Source organism: Barbus barbus, assembly GCF_936440315.1.
Source record: "Barbus barbus genome assembly, chromosome: 46".
NCBI lineage: Eukaryota > Metazoa > Chordata > Actinopteri > Cypriniformes > Cyprinidae > Barbus > Barbus barbus.
In genome coordinates, this window is record NC_136724.1 from 11,447,008 (window position 1) to 11,465,220 (window position 18,213).

The window sequence follows — 18,213 nt, forward strand, 5'->3', positions numbered from 1 at the left end:
TTGAGTAGTGACCTAGTGCTCAAGTTCAAGTTTATTTGTATAGCACTTTTTACGATACAAATCGTTACAAAGCAGCTCTACAGGAAATTACGTTTCCACAATATATTTATATATTGCAGAACCTTAATATATTTAACTAATAAATCAGCTTTCATTTTCTTTTTTCTAAATCCTAAAAACAAACTTCACAGCTTAAAACCCTATATATACACCGTTACACATATTAAAGAATGCAGATAATGTCCAGTGGTTCTGTTGTCAAAAATTTAAATTAGAAAGAAATGTGATCCAACTACTGAATGATTTATAGAGCCACTCATGGTTTAAATATAAACTGCTGATTTTCCGGGATTTTTATGCACAAGGGACTCTATAGGGGATAGTGCAAAACAAAATAACAATAACCAGCAAGCAGCATGTTGTGGGTGAAAATGCTTTATTAATGAGAGAGGTGTGAGCAGAATGACCAGCCTGGTGCAATCTGACAGAAATGCAACAGTATGTGAAATAGCCACATGTTGCATCAGTTCTTTGCTGAAGTACATCTCTGAATAGGCCACATCAATCGGTGAAGTACATAGGACAGCAGCAGATGGCCATTTTTGTTTTCCCGAGGTTCCCAAGCCCAGGCACCATTCCAGGCTGTGGTGGCCACTTGCTGACCAAAACTGGACTATAGATGTTGCCTGGTCTGATCTTCTGGCCCTCACTGAGATTGAGGTTCCACAAACAATGAATTTGAACTTAAACCAGCAAGTCATTTGGGATGTTTCGGAAGAAATCTAATACAAATGCTCTCATATCAACATGGTTAGAATCTAAGGATTTTTTCAAGCTCTGTTGACTTCACGTCACCACTGAGTTCATGCATACCTTACTGGATAACAATAATGATGTATTTTGCATTAGCCTCTACAACACATTGCACACATTTATACACACACACACACACACACACACACAAAATCCAGTCTCTAAATATTTATTTGGATCCAGGTTAAACGGGTGGGTTGACTGAAACACTGGAGGTGTGGTTTACAAAGAAATTCGACACTGTAAAAAAAGTTGAGTGTGGATTTAAAGAGATGCTGCAGCCTGTTGCATATAGGGGAACCAAGCGAGTCTCCTCGGCACACTGATGGTCGTTAAACTGCATGTATGAGCGCGATTACAGATGCTTTGGGATCTATGTATGAGCATTCGCAAACATATTACTGGTGTCACACTTGCTCAGTACTGAAACTTTTAGCAAGTCTGCAGAAAAGCTGAGTGAGCGCTCATTCGCTGGATACAGTATCTCAGGTAATCAGCATTCAAAAGTGTAACTTATTAAAAATAGACACTTTTTAATCAGTTGCTAGTGAAGTCATGGTCAGTCGTTCTGCATGTGTTAATTCGAGACCTTTTGACGAAAACACTAAATGTTGGCAATGTTTGTTGTACCTGACAGCATCATGTCTCGTGAGAGACTGTCTACTATCCCTATGTCTTAGCAGCAGCAAAATAATTGACTATTTATTATTTAGCGTAGTGTTTTTGTGCATCATTTTGTACAGCTTGCATTAAGTCTACGCTATATTTTATTTGTTGGTACATCTGACATACAGACTATTTGACGTTTAGTTTGAAATAATAATAATAAATAAAGTTTTTAAGCTTGTTAAGAGCTGCCGTCTCAAATTCGTGAACGAGTCGTCCTTTTGAATCGGATCTTTTAAATGAATCGAGGTTAGCTGTTTTGAATTTGCTCACGACTGATTCGATGCTCGAGTCAACTCACATGACTCAATGAACCGAGACTTATCTAAATCGTAATGAACAGAGAGCATCTTTGTAGAGAACCGATGGCCTGAAAAGGAAGTTACAAAAACATAGTGGAAATATGTTTAGCCGTATTAATTGAATTTACTGCAGTTTTAACTGGCTACGAAACAGAATAAGCTGAGTACATTAAAAAAACCATCTAAAATCAATTTTAAGACGAGATATATTTTTCTGTTGTTTAACGTGAACTAGTTTATAATAAATATTTTGGTTAAACGCTTTTATCAACTGTATTATACATAGGCTACGTTTTTATTAGCTTTTAAACTAGGCTTCAGAAGTGGATACTTAATATGACTCACAAAAATTAAGATACACAATACAATACAAACATCAATGATTTTATTATAATACACTGTAACGAAACGTAATTGGCGGAAATGTATACTCAAAAAAAAATGGTGCCATATAGCACTAAAAGTGGTTCTTTGGCTCGTAATCATAGGGGAAGCATTTTGGTGCTGTATAGCACCAAATCTTGGTGCTTCAGCGGTTCTTCGCCGGTTCTATGGCATGACTGAGGGGGCTATATAGCGCCGCTACCATATACAGAACCTTTTAAGCTCCTGTATGGTTCTTCAGTGGTTCTTTGGGGTGATTAAGGTGCTATATAGCACCACTTCCATACAAAGAACATGTTAAGCCCCTTTAAAGATTCTTCATGAGCCAAAGAACCACTGTTGGTGCTGTTTACATTTACATTTACATTTATTCATTTAGCTGACGCTTTTATCCAAAGCGACTTACAATTGCTATATATGTCAGAGGTCGCACGCCTCTGGAGCAACTAGGTTAAGTGTCTTGCTCAGGGACACATTGGTGTCTCACAGTGGATTCGAACCCGGGTCTCTCACACCAAAGGCATGTGTCTTATCCACTGCGCCATCACCACCACTGTTTAGCACCATTTTTGTTGAAGAACTACATGCAGTAGGGCACCTCTTATGGTTCTACATAGCACCATTTGACAAAGGTGCTGTATAGCACCTTTAAAGATATGGTGCTATATATATAGCACCAAAAGTGGTTCCCTTATGATTACGAGCCAAGAACCACAGCACCATTTTTTTAGAGTGTAGGCCTAAGCAGCAAGGCAGAATGCCAGGGACCAAGTGACGATGTAAGTGCGTCATGACATAAAATAAGGGCTGAATCGACTCCTATCGTTCTTTGTGAGTCTTACTTCCCATGACTAGTTGTAAATGCGAAACAACTGTTGTGTCCTGTTTGTACCCTCCCTTCATCTGCAAAATTATGTTCCTAATGGTATAGGCTACTCATAATAATTTTCAAAATGTAAACCAAAGCTTGGAGGAATTTTTGGAATTTTCCATCTTTTTCTTCCAAGGCGTAACCCTTCCCCCACCTGTTTTATTTATCAGCTTTATTGCCTAAAAAGCTCTTCCTCTTCTCTTCAGTTACTCTCAGACGTCATATTCAGAACTCATCCATCATGGGTCACTTAACCTCTGCATTTCTGAGGGGTCTCTCTTTCCTGCTGGTGACCCGGAGTGTGTTCGCCATGGTGCTGTTGAATGCCACAGATCTCGGCATTCTCTTGGAGAAGTACCTGGATGATGATGGAGACTGGATGGTGGAGAGACAGCGAAGCAAGAGGGCCATCACTGCCAGTGACATGCAAGCAATCCTGGACCTCCACAACAAACTCCGGGGGCAGGTCTACCCACCGGCTTCAAATATGGAATACATGGTAAAACATCTCTACACTGCTATAAATGATAAAATATGTTGAGTAACACATATTAGGAAGAATTATCCACTGTGGTTTAGTGGTATGTGTACACAATACAATTTTGCAGTTTTGCATTGACTTAATTTGAAGTCAACAGTTGTTTTTGAGGTTTTGGTATTGCATAGAGGTAAAAATTGTCATTTTAAATTCATGGGCTCTTCATGACCTTGTCAAATTACAAAACTGATTTTCTGTAGCCTTTTCAAGATATCACAAAAGTGTTTGAGAATTTATAGTCTTATAATGGGTAGCAACATGAATTGCCTTTTTATTATATGTGACAAGAAAGCAGTAGATTTTAATAAGCAGCCAAAAAACCTTGCATTTAAGAATAAAATGCACAGTATAACTTCAGAAAAAAGAATAAGATTAATATTAATTATTAATTTGTATAAATTCAGTAATATATAAGCTGTAAAATATTGTTACAAGAAAACAGTAAATGTTTTCTGTCTGCTAAATGAGATTTTTACAACAGTATAGCAGCAGACTATACATAAAATGCATGTAAATATCAGTTGTTACTCTATAATCTTCCAATTATGTCTTAAGACATTTGCTTAGTTTTGTGATCAAAACTGGTTAGCAAAGCATAATGCAATGCAAAACAATGATGATTGAGAGATGCACAAAAACCTTCCTCAAAAGCCTGTTGTATCATATTTGATACTCATTTTAACAGTATATATATATATATTTTTAAATGATGTTTACCTTAAATTATTATACATACATATTCTTTATAAAATTATTAAACATTTCTCTGCAAAATGACACGTGACCTGAAGGGGACATTTTTGGAATTACACTAAAGGCCTTTTAATTGCTAAACATACAGATAAACCACCAATCACAGGGCAGAATGTATTCAGAAGATTACGTACAACAGGTTTCTCAGCAAAGTTTGATGATGTTGATAATTTAGAGGCTTTAGAAATTCATGTGTCAACATTATAGGGTTAGTAAAAATAACTAAAATGTGACTGGAGAAGAGTATAAATGGGTTATGTCTGTTCTTTTAAGCCTGGAAAAAAATGCTAACACAAGTGTGTATTTGTTTTTAATTGCCTGGTCTTTGTTTGCAAAGTGACTAGTGGGGTTCTAGAGGTTTATGAGAAAAAAAAAGAAGAAAAAGGGACAAGATTATTACAGACAACTGGTGTCATTGCAGGATAGAAATAAAGTATTAAAATAATATGCATATTTGAAGGTTGCATAAACAGTGTACAGCTTCAGTGAACTTATTGCTTTGCTGAAAGTTTGATGCTTGTGGCATGATTACACCCTGATATATCTTTGCTCAAGCGCTGTCAGTTTTCAGTGGGCTGTTTAACAGAAGACCACACACTTGCAGACACTCACCACCATCCATACTCTGCATATAAATCACACATGTATTGTTCTATCTGAAGGATCATTGTCTAGATGGAAGAAATTATTATTCCCATTATTCATCCGGTCATTCTGTGAAACAGGCAAAGAACCCCTTCAACGCAATGTTGACTTGTGGATATAAACTAACAGAATGTCAGTATCTGAAGTGTTGTAAAGCAAATACAGATCAATATCATTTCAGAAGCAGCATTTCCTCTTGCTTAGTCAGGCTGGATTACCACCAATCATTACAAAGACCTCGGCTCCCAAGAGGTATTAAATGAACAGTTCTCACAAAAATGAACAATTTCTTCACATTCTTCAAAATCTTTCTTCAAAAGAAAGGTTTTTATAAATATAACAGATTTTCATGTTTGTAGAAACTGTCCCTTTAAGGTGTGTCTAAATGTGCTCTGTTTTACAATGCCAATCAAACATTTAGAATTTTTTTTTTATAGAATATTCTTTCAAATGCAAATATGAAGTGGACACAAAAAAAAAGAAAGAAAAAAAAACTTTTTCTGTTTAAATATATATACTGTATATAATATATACTGATTTAAACAAAAAATATTATGCAGCAAAAACACATTTTTTATATTTATAATAATAACAAATGTTTCTTGAGCACCTAACCAACATATTATAATGATTTCTGACATGTGTGTCACTGAAAACTGGAGTAATGGTTGCTTAAAAATTCAGCTTTACATTTTTAATATATTAAAAAACTGTTCTTTTAAAGTGTAATATTTTACAATAGTTTATTACTGTTTTTTTAATCAAATAAATGCATCCTTGGAGAGCATAAAATAAGTGTTCCTTTAAAAAAAGCAAAACAAAACCATTTTTTTTTGTTTGAATCAGAATCAAAGGATTCTTTATTTTGAACCATTTGCCTCAAACTAAAATTAAATTAGAATTTGAAGCATGGCACCTTTGCACGCTAAACAAACCAGTACCTTGAGACTAATGCAATTTACACTCTTAGAACAGAAAAAAATAAGTGGACCTCTTGACATATTTATATTTCAGCTTTTCAGAAAGACCGGCAGTGGTTTGAGAGATGCCTTGCAGGGATTGTTAACTGGGTGTCAGGAGTGGAGTTTGGGCAGCTCAGCAGAGTGATAGTAATAGGAATGGTGTGATGGATGTGGAGATATGGAATGTGATGATGCACAGCTCCAACCCTCCACAGCCTCTTATAATACCGGATTCGGAATTCTAGGCAAAACAGCAGAATTCCAGACTGCAGCGGGGAAATCGAGCAATCAACAGACCCTCGTTTCAACAGGCACACATATGCTGTAGCAGCTGCAATGACTCCACTTTTCTCATGTAATACTTTCCCTCTCAACAGAAAAAAATTGTCTCCTGAGGGACGTTGGAAATTTTTCACTTTCTTGGAATGTGACCAGATGACAAAAAACGTGCTGCTGATGAGGTGTCAAATGAAGTAAACAATGGCGTGTGAAAGAGTGTGAGTGTCTGCACTGACGGGACATGTTTTCCTTTACTGGTCCTGTCTAAGTGTGGTCGGATTCTTGGGGGTGTCCCCTACAGAGAACGCTGTGCAAACAGAATCACTTTACCCTTTTTGAGGTTACAGATTTTGCAGGATAGACCATTTACTGGTGGAAATTTGCAAATCTGTACCCTAACAGTAACTGATGTTCTGGTTTGGATTTTGACCACTAAACAGTCTATTTGTGGTTTAGGAGTGGTTGATTTTGTTGCATGCATGATTTAGTATACCCTAATACCTGAAGCCAGTAATACCCTAGTGAAAAACAACAACATTTATTTCATACTAAGTATAGTTCAAATCTATTAACATATTTACTGACATTGCTTGAGACTTACTGATATGAAAATGATAATTAAACTTTATTTGGAGTACTACTCTATACTTTTTATAAAGCCTAAAATGTGTTTTAATGTCACTGTTGATGAGGATTATATGATCTTTGAATAATATCGGTCTTTAAATGCAACATATTTAAAGTGTACCTCTTACAATTGTTCCACTTTAGTTGGACTTCAGCACTACTTCTGCATAATTAAATGAATTAATGAAGTACAAAATTAGTTGTTCCAATTTTGCAGACATTAAGTATGCCAGTTTAGTATACTAAAAGTACAATTGCAGGGTATTTTTTATTATATATATATATATATATATATATATATATATATATATATACATACATTTTTATTACTTTTTGACTTTTCTATATTCCTAATCAATGTTTCCAACTATGAATAATTTTCAAACATTTAAAGCAGGCAGGGTTAACCTTAGAGCAGTACTCAACACTGATTACTGTCAGACTTTCAAAATCCTTCATCACTTGAATTAAGATTGTAATAATTTAATTTTAAAGCACAGCCACCACAAAATCAGACTTTAGCACCTCTTTTTACTTTGAGATCATTCTGAGGTTAAATACTGATTTAAATTCATAACAATTAACAATAAATAGTTTAATAGCTACTGTTTTTGAAATCAAATCTTTGCATAGCTATGACAGGAGACACTGTCATCTAACAAAGCCTTGGAAAAAAATACTGTTAATCTTAAATAGAGCATATACATAAACCCAAATAGAAAATAAAATAGTTATCAATTAAGCATGTGTCCTATTCTGTGTCCTAATCTTTGAGCCGTCAATGCACTTTATAATAATATTACGCAGTGCCTGAAAGTAGTCCCCAGCTATATCATAACTAGTTACCTAGCTGGGACTACTTTCAGGCGCTGCGTAATATCATTGCGCCTGCTGCACCCATGGTACGGCAGCAAAGTTCCCTGATTATTACGCCGGAATGAGAGTATAGTTCCCAGCCATATCGGCCTAGAAAATCGCAACTTTTGATTTTCGGTCGGTCTAAGTGCACGATGTAACTGCAGAAGAGTCAAGCTTTAAATAGGAAAATTATTTAGTAATTTTTGATGACTAAATGCTAATGGTCTAATCAGATTCATTGATCTATGCTAAGCTAAGCTAAAAGTGCTACCTCAAGACACGGAGATTGACTGAATGGATTCAAAAACAGTAAAACTCAACTGTTTAACTCTAGGGGAGTTGTAAAATGAGCCTATTTTAAAAAAAAATCTTCATGAAGTTCTTCAAAGCATGCTTTGTAAGTATTGTTGATTTTTCTTTCTGTTATAAATGATGTAAACTAAAAGAGTCATAACAGTTTTTAGCTAAAAATTTGTTTTATTCATTTCCTTCATGTCCAGGCTTCTGATGATGATGAGTCTCACACCAAAACGTTCCAGTTGGAATCCGCAAAAGCGAAGATGTTGCACAACATCCCCTGTCTTTCGCCTCCATCTAGCCCCTGTAAGGAATCGTCTCAGAGGGTAATCATGGGAAGGACGGTTTAGAGAATCTCTCTCAGGCCATTCTTGTTTTAGGATTGACTTATGCCTTGCATCTTGATTAATGAGCAATTCATTAAATACATACATTTTCTCTTTGTTTAATTAGACAAAATCTCAACATACCTAAAGTTACCTGAAATTTGTTAAATGGATTTTGTAAAATGAATTAAAATAAACTGAATTCTAAAACAAAATCCTTGTTGTTTGTATTTTTGTCCTTGTTTATTGTGCAGCTGTAACTTAAAGAATAATAAATCGGCAGAGAAATCAGTCATATTAAACCAGTTAAATAGTTATATTAAAAATGCAATTTGGTCTACTAAAAGTTAACTTTAGTGCAATTTAATGTTTTGAGTTACCGTAACTGGTCAATTTTAGTTATTGTAACAGATAGTTAGTTCAATAAACTAACACTTTCATTGGAAAGAACTTGAAATGTCTTGTTTGTTCAACAAGACAAAATCAACTTTTTTAGGGCAAAGAGTTTCCATAAAGTTTTTAAGTTCAATCAACTTGTACGGGCTTACAGTGCAGTATAAAGGCCCACTTTGATGGGTGGCTTAGCAAACCAAGCAGACATCCAGTTGGCAGGTGCTCACTTCAAGGATTAATGTCTCAGGCAATTGTTTCAGCTATTTTAGGGACCTTATTGGGGCAGGTTTACTGTTGGACTGTGCTTTGGGACTTCCCAGGGAAAAAGTGTAACATGTATGGGCAGTGACAGGGCAGATAACTCCCCTGTCACCCCCGCCACAATTCTGGCTCAGGTTTCTCTCCAACCTTGAATTTTGTATGCTTTCCATTCATGGTGAAATTGCTTTTTTATTTTTCCAGAATAACGAGATGTTTTTATTGAACTGCAAAATATGGGTCAGATGGACAGAAAAACATATGTGAATGGCCTTGAATGATGTAGCTTGTGACCAAAACTAGCAGCACAGCGCAGGAGCTACAGAAGACAGATACAGAAACATATGGGAACATTATCCAATTATTGTATCATTATTATATCCAAAAAAAAAATCACTGTGCCATTTGAATCAGGGCACAAGAGAAATAAACCAGAAAGAAACCTTGTTCTTTCTCCAGCCTACAAGCACACATTGTATTGAAGGAAGGCTAAAGTGAATTTAACCTGCGAAAACTGTCATTCTATTATTGACTACAACAACCATTGACTTTCACAGGACTGAAGCCTTTTCCTGTTAACCACATTATAAACAGGTCATAATCTTAACTACACATACAAAAGATTAGGGATTAAACAGCTTTGTTTCTGTAGCGCTCTACTTGCCACCCATTTCCATCTGAATCTCAGCCATGTCTCTGTATTTCTTTTAGGTGTGGGACTCTGAACTGGAGCAGAGTGCTCAGGAATGGGCCGAGACCTGCCTGTGGGAACATGGCCCAGCTGGCCTCCTGCCTCAGATTGGTCAGAACCTGGGAGTTCACTGGGGAAGGTCTGAATGTCCTTTGCTGTTTTATAGCAATGTGAGCTTAATAGTCATTGAGTTGAACTTCTATACAGCTAGAATTTGATTTATTAATACATTGCTGTTCAAAAGATTGGGTCATTAAGATTTTAGATTTTTTGTAAAAGAAGTCTCTTGTGCTCAGCAAAGTTGCATTTATTTGATGAAAAAATACAGCAAACACAGTAATATTGTGAAATATTTTAACAATTTAAAATGACTGTTTTACATTTTTATATTTATTCCTGTGATGACAAAGCTGAATTTTCAGCAGCCATTTGTCCAGTCTTCAGTGTCACAGAAATCATTCTAGTATGTTGGTGCTCAAAAGGCATTTCCTATTATGATCAGAGTTAAAAACAGCTGTGCTGTTTCATATTTTGTGATAACTATGATGTTTTTTCAGGATTCTACTTTATAATAACATATGCCTATTACTTTTAATCCATTTAATTCATTCAGTAAAAATACGAATTAAAAAAATGTATGTCTAACATGTATTTAAATTAAACTAGTGAAATGCTATATTTACATCAGTCTCAATATCAGGTAACACACTCAGAGACCACCTACATGCTGTTTACTGACCGCCTGATGCATACTGCATATAAAATTGGAGATTGCTTTTTAGATCTGGCAAACTGTAATCCGGTTGGCCAGATTTACACAACTTTAAGGGTACATGGTGTTTTTTTTATCAGTCCACCTGGAAATGAAGTCAAAGGTACCATGCTGATACAGTGAGCTGTTTTGAAGAACGTTTGAAGTTAGTGTCAACAGATCTTTAAAAGATACTGGCACTTGAGGGACTTTCTAGCAAGGGTTTGAGGCACTTCTAGAAGTTTAACTAGATATCTAGATATGTAAGTATGTTCTTATTTGGTTTTCTGAGTCTGAGAGTCGACCATGCTAGACTATTATTGTGTATTATTTAAATAACACATAAATACCAGGACTAATACTAAACACATAAAAACCAAATGAACTGTGGTTTGAACTACTGTTCAAAAGTTTTGGAAAGGAATTATTCATTTTATTTAGGACAGATTAAATAGTTCAGAAGCAACAGTAAAGACTTCAACATTGTTGCAAAAGATTTCTATAAAAAATGCTGTTCTTTTGAACTTTCTATTCATCAAGAATATTGGAGAAAAATTTATCATGCCATGTTTCCTCAAAAATATTAAGTAGCACAACTGTTTTCAACATTGATAATAATAACAGAATTAGCATATTAGTGTGATTTCTAAAGGATGTAACACTGAAGACTGGAGTAATGGCTGGAGTAAATTCAGCCTTGCCATCACAGGAATAAATTGCATTATAAAATATATTAAAATATAAAACAGTTGTTTTTAATTGTAAAAAATTATATATATTACTGTTTACTGTATTTTGATCACATAATGGCAGCCTTGGTGAGCATAAGTGCATTGGTGACTCTTCTTTTAAAAACTTTTTTTTTTAAATCAACTCCAAAATTTTGAACAGTAGTATACATGTCAGCAAACGTTTGACTTTATATTGCATTAGTCCAATGAATTAAATTACTAATGATGCTTTTTTATGTTCACGTCAGATACCGTCCACCTACTTCTCATGTACAAGCCTGGTATGATGAGGTCAAAGACTACTCGTTCCCATACCCCCAGGAATGTAACCCTCACTGCCCTTTTAGGTGCAGTGGTCCAGTCTGTACCCACTACACTCAGGTAGATATACAGTAATAGCATACATCATAAGCACATCACGTGTATTTAGGTGCAAACCCATTTATGCATTTGACAGATCTGAAAACAATTCTGAAATGTATGGGATGTCAGTGAAGGAATTTTAATAACAATGTAATATGTGCTCTCGTTCTGGTTGTCAGCACTTCAGCTGCAGCCTTTTTAAATTGTTTGGAGTCTAAACATGGATTTTGGAGCGCACCAGACAGGAGAGCATTGAAGCGCTTCAGTCTGCTACCAGAACATGAGTGCCAATATCTGTATGCCTTTTTGACAATGATTCTTAGATGTTAGAAGGCAATTGTAATGGCTGTTAATCATGAAATAGCATATTAAAACTAAAGACGTCTCAAGATAGAGCCTTGAGGGACCTCAGAAGTTTAGCTGAGCTGTAACCGTAAATGGCCACAAAATATTTATACTGCTAAACAGTTAAAGACTACCAAACCACCAAACATTTAAAGCCTAATTTAAAGTAAAAGGAAAAATGAAACATTTATAATTAATAATAAAAGGAGATTATTTTTGAAGAGTCTTCACGCAACTCTTTTCCATACAATAAGTAGGAAAAACTGACAACTGGCCAATCAGATTCAAGCATTCAACAGCCCGTATTATAAAAAAATATTGACCATGATCTAACTCAGCTGAGCTCCAAAAAAGAACAGAAACACCATTAAGATTATTTTTAAGAAAACACATTAAATGTCTATGCACTGTTATTCAAGTCTTGTAAAAGCCATAATATAGTTTTGTTTCAAAACGGACAGTGATAGGTTGGTTTATTACAATAAATATAGTAAATCATATGGACATAACTACTTGTTTTCTTTTGTTGTGTGTTCTTTTTAAGATCGTCATTGTATGGACAAGATGGGAAAACCCATGCAAAAAGATTTTAATAGACTATAGCACACATTCCTTATGTTAAAGATAATGCCTAAGGCAATTTAAGGATATATTTATTTTAAGCAGTTATAACTTGATTGTCTGTTTTGCCTCCTTACTGATTCCAGCTTGTTTGGGCAACTAGTAGTCGAATTGGCTGTGCGATCAATGTGTGCTACAACATGAATGTGTGGGGCCAGATCTGGGCAAAGGCTGTTTATCTTGTGTGCAACTACTCACCAAAGTGAGTAACTTATTCATTATTCTTCATTTATTATTAAATATTGCTCTCATTCTTTGACATCTATATTATGATAGCTTGTCAATGTTGTCTGTCCTTGTGTGTGTTTCGTCCTGTACAGGGGTAACTGGTGGGGATATGCCCCATATAAGCATGGCACTCCTTGCTCTGCCTGTCCACCCAGCTATGGAGGAATGTGCAGAGAAAACCTCTGTTATAAAGGTTTGTTATGAGATTTTAATTAACTAGTAATGCAGGTCATATTTGACAAAAATATGACTGTTTTCACTGTATTTTTGATCATATAAATCCAGCCTTGGTGAGCTTAAGAGACTTCTTTCAAAACATGAAAAAAATCTTACTGAATCTTACACAAATTTTTGAATACCAAATTGTGTCTAATGAATCATTTATAGATTGCTTGATGAATAGCACCCAGGCAAAATGTAAGACTGCTCATTTATCTGTTTCAATTTCAGGTGATGGAATAAATAGACAAAGCCCACATGAGGAAACAGACGAAAGAAATTCTATAGAACCAGAGGCCCCTCATAGCCCTGGGCCCCGTTTACAGGCCCCAAAACCAACCAGACGCCCAAATGCAGTTGTGAGCAAGGAACAGATGTGTAAGCTGTGGTTCTCCAATTATACTTTCCAGCATCAAGGGGGAACCACTTTCAGAAATAAAAGTTGTGCTTGAAAAACATCTTCTTTTTTTTATCAAAAAATTAATTTTCTAAACGTGACTGCACCCTAAAATTGCTAGCATGCAAATTTATTTCTGTTTAACTCTGATTGTTTTGATGTTCATCGGGCATGGATCTGTCCATTTTTTTTTTTTTTCAAACATATATTTAATGTTGCAAGTCACTTTGTGCAGCAGGGAGGTTTTTTTGTTCTCATAATGATGATCTCCCTGCTGAGTATGTTTGCTTTGGGGACGATGAATACTTGTGGGTTTTAAATTGCTTCCTTTGCTGAAAGCGGGTTTGGACTGAAAGCTGAGATCTCCTGCTGTTGGCCACCATGAGCTCCTGCTGGAATTCCACGGCTTGCTTTTACAAAACTGCAGGAACAGAGCTGTGCATTTCTGCAGTGCTGCTAAATTATACAGCATATCTAAACATAAATGAACCACCTGTGTTTTTTTCTGCTTTGTTACGCAGCCCAGTTTGTGACATGTGACACAAAGCTAAGAGACCAGTGTAAAGGCACCACATGCAGTAGGTGAGATTAAAAAACATGCCCTATACATCACATAGGTCTTTTTCATGATAATAACAATAATTCCAATTTTCACTCCAGTTTCTGCTATTATTTTTCCAAATTATTATTATTATAATTATTGCATCTGTAATAGGTACGAGTGTCCTGCTGGTTGTTTAGACAGCATGGCGAAAGTGGTTGGAACAGTGTATTATGACATGGTAAGCCTGGCATAAAGATTTTTTTTTTTCCAGTTTATTTTATCACATATAGTCTAAACTTTTCACACTGACAATATCTTCGCCCTCAGCAATCCAGTATTTGCCTGGCAGGCATTCATTACGGTGTCATTGACAATGATGGAGGCTGGATGGATGTCACAAGACAGGGCAGAAAGGACTTCTTCATCAAATCATACAAAAATGGACTTCAGTCCCTTGGGTAAGCAGCCTGTTCAAGATTGACTTTCATGTGCATTAGAGACAACTCCATCTAACATAATGAAAATGTTGCAGGAAATACCAGAGTGCCAATGCCTTCACAGTATCCAAAGTTACAGGTAAATGATAATTTAGAATATATTACATGGTTCTCTGTAATACTTAATTTTGATTGGTCAGTTGTGTCATTCAGCAGTGAAATATTTTATATAATGGCTATTATATAATACTCAAGTCTTCAGTGTGACAGGATCCATCAGAAATCATTCTAAAATGCTGATTTGATTTTTAACGGACATTTATTATTATTATTATTATTATTATTATCAATGTTGAAAACAGATGTGCTGCTTAATATTTTTGTGCAAAACACACACACACACACACACACACACACACACATATATATATATATATATAAGGATTCTTTGATGAATAAAAAGTTCAGAAGAACAACTTTTTTGCAGAATCTCCTTTCTGCATCTTTATTGTCACTTCTTGTCAATTTAGTGCACTCTTGCTGAATAAAATAAACTTCTTAAAACAATAGTCATAATAATTATTTTCTAAGTAGCTGAAGAAAAAGCACAATGTTGTACAACCAAGACTTGTATGATCCAGATTGTTACATGCAGTACCTTTACTATTAATTTCATCATCTTTCCTTTGTTTCAGTAAAAGTTATCACATGTGAGACTACAGTTTCTGCACTGTGCCCTTACCAGAAACCTGCAAGACACTGTCCAAGGTAAAACTCGATCTGTAATGAACCAAACCTCCAGGTGAAATGTTCTTTTATCTAATCTGTTTTGAAACAAAACTTGCCGATAGCATTTGAAACTATTATTACACTCTCAAACAAATCTTTCCAACCTGTCTTGTCTTCCCACAAGGATTTACTGTCCTCAGAACTGCCTGCAAGAAAATCTCCACCTTTCTCGAGTCATTGGCACCAAAATTTATTCAGATGTAAGCTTTTTTTTATTTTTCAAAATCAAACTGAAAGCAAGAAGATTGCCGCCCCTCCAAAGACCTAATTTTAAATTTAAATTTGTTTTGCAGAAATCTAGTATATGCAGATCTGCAATTCATGCTGGCGTTTTAAAAAACAAATCAGGTGGTTACGTTGACGTGATGCCCGCAGACAACAGGAAGCTGTACATTTCCTCATACCAGAACGGCATAAACTCAGAAAGGTAGGCTTTATCCCCAAACTGGCCCATGTGGAGCTGGTGTAAGGCAGAGTATGGGGCGCCCTGTCTCTCCATAAGCTTTTCACAGGCCTTTATTAATAAAGCTGATTAGGGTAAAGCTGTACCAGTGGTTCCACTCCAAGCATGGTAGAGTAAACTTTATAAGTCACTTCGAAGGTATGGTAGACAAAATCACAGATGAATGAACGTGTTCTACAATTGAAATGAACATAGCCAACCCATCAGATAATCACAAAGGATTCGTCACAATATCATAAACATCTACTTGCAATAAATAATAGTGCTGTCAAATGATTAATCATCCAAAATAAAAGTTTTTGTTTACATAATATATGAGTGTGTACTGTGTATTTTTATTATGTATATATATAAATACAAACACATATGCATATATTTAAGAAATATATGCAATGTTTATATATGAAATATATTTATGTGTAATATAAAATGTAATATAAATATATAAATGTTTATACTGTACATGTAAATATTTTCAAAATATATACTGTATGTGTGCATATTTATATATATATATATATATATATATATATATATATACATAAATAAACACAATACACATATAGTATGTAAACCATTTTTTTTTATGCGATTAATCGCGATTAATCATTTCACTGCACTACTAAATAAACTTTTCACCAAATGCCAGTCATTATGTACATAATTATGTTTAAAGGTTGGGAAACAATGCTTATTTAACTTCTGTGTTCTCTCGCAGCTTGCAGAACCCCGCAGGAGGCAAGGCATTCAGGGTATTCGCCGTTATTTGAGCGTGTGCTGAAATCGTGGTCACTCATCGACTCGGTCTGTTGATTAGGCTGTAATAGTGGCTCATTGTAAGGCCTTTTCTGCTCTAACCAGCCTGTGCTGTATTTTCTATCAGATAAATGTTGACTGCTTTATAGATGGAGACCCTTTCCAATGCGTCAAGCTGATTAGTCATTGTATTGCATAAAAACATTAGAGGATCGTTCAGGGAATATGGTGTCTGTATTGCAGAAAAAAAAGCACTTAAGGAGTTTTAATCTTCTGTTATTGTTGTAAAGAACATTTTAGAGACAGTTAGCTTTTTAGTTTTATTACATGTTGAGGAAGTTCTCATTCATTTATAGATTTCTTTTTTTTCACTATGTATTTATTTTTATATATTTTTTGCTTTATGGCAAGAAAGGACTGCTGATATGGTTTTTTGATGATAATTAAGAATGTGGGTATAATCCTGCAGGGCAGGATATTAAATCTAAAAACATCCAACCATCCAAACATAATATGAAACGTCCACATCTTTAAACACTGTAAATAGCTTGTCTATAGTATTAATTCTAATGAGGTGCTGTATACATAGGTATTGTGTACTGTCTCAGAAGAACAACTGTATTATGATTTAATGATTTTGTAGGTTCACAAAAACTAGCTTTTATATTATGTCCAAATGAATTTGAGGTGCTTTTTGTAATTCCTTAAAGGGATAGTTCACCCAAAAATGAAAATTCAGTTATCATTTACTCACCCTGAAGTTGTTCCAAACTTGTATGAATTTTGTTATTTTGCTGAACACAGAAGATATTTTGAAGAATGTGGGTAAGCAAACAGTTGACGGTAGCCATTGACTTCTGTATTGACTTCCCACATTCTTCAAAATAACTTTTAAGGTGAGTAAATGTGACAGAACTTATATGCAATGGTTCTCAACTGGTTTGGTCACAACCAAAAAGGAAACAGAGGGTAGACATTTATATTTTTTGTTGACATAAAAGACATCCCCAGCTAACATTCTGAGAACTTTGGTTGATGTTCTGGCAAGGTTCGTTTAAAGTTAAATTTTTCTATAATGTTCGTTCAGAGTTATCTGATGTTTAGTAATGTTCTCAAAACATTAGCACAAAAGTGTTATCTATACATTGTTTGTGGAATCTTTTATTTCTGAAATGTTTTAGTTGGACGTTCATCTAATGGTTTTTAAATGTTATTGCTCATTTCAGAACGTTCAGAGAACAGCAGCTATTTTTGTCATGCAAGTACAGCTTTTACGGCTTAAGGGATAGTTCACCAAAAAATTAAATTTTTTATCATCATTTACTCCAAAACTGTACAAGCTAAATGCGAAAGAAGATGAATAACACAAAAGAAGATATTTTGAAGAACCAAACAGTTTTTGGTCCCCACTGACTTCCATATAGGGAAAGAAATACTATGGAAGTAAATGGGGACATCATATTTCTGATTATTAGCATTCCTCAAAATGTCTTCTTTTGTGTTTAACATAAGAAAGAAACTCATAAAGGTTTAGAACGACATGAGGGTGAGTAAATGATGACAATTTTAATTTTTGGGTGAACTATCCCTTTAAATGGGAAAACTTCAAAACTCTTTGAATTGGATATATATTCAAGGTTGCAATGTCTGTTATAATGGCCTAATGTAAGCATACGATCGTATATATTTGTGTTTTCTACCTCACATTGTAACATTTTACAATAAACTTCAGTAATCAGTTCCAATGAATCTCACACTTTTTTAACTGAAAATGTAGTTATATATTCAGCCCACAATGTGATTATTATTATTATTATTAGGATTATGGATTTGGATTCTTTTTTGGAAACCCTGGCCTGGCACAATGCATGGACCAGAGAAACTATTGAGGCCATCTGTCTGTAAT

The 18,213-nt window shown here is 35.0% G+C and overlaps 1 protein-coding gene across 1 annotated transcript; it reads left to right on the forward strand.

Annotated features, from left to right (window-relative positions):
• Window positions 1–1,084: 1,084 nt before the first annotated feature.
• LOC306865084 (cysteine-rich secretory protein LCCL domain-containing 1-like) lies at window positions 1,085–18,050 on the forward strand. The gene is made up of 15 exons (XM_079409451.1): window positions 1,085–1,302; window positions 3,243–3,535; window positions 9,684–9,802; window positions 11,394–11,526; window positions 12,561–12,676; window positions 12,795–12,895; window positions 13,153–13,299; window positions 13,840–13,900; window positions 14,034–14,100; window positions 14,190–14,320; window positions 14,395–14,438; window positions 14,995–15,067; window positions 15,213–15,288; window positions 15,382–15,515; window positions 16,270–18,050. The coding sequence occupies exons 2-15, from the start codon at window positions 3,278–3,280 to the stop codon at window positions 16,319–16,321; spliced, it is 1,512 nt and encodes a 503-aa protein (XP_079265577.1). The 5' UTR covers window positions 1,085–1,302; window positions 3,243–3,277; the 3' UTR covers window positions 16,322–18,050.
• The last annotated feature ends 163 nt before the right edge of the window (window positions 18,051–18,213 follow it).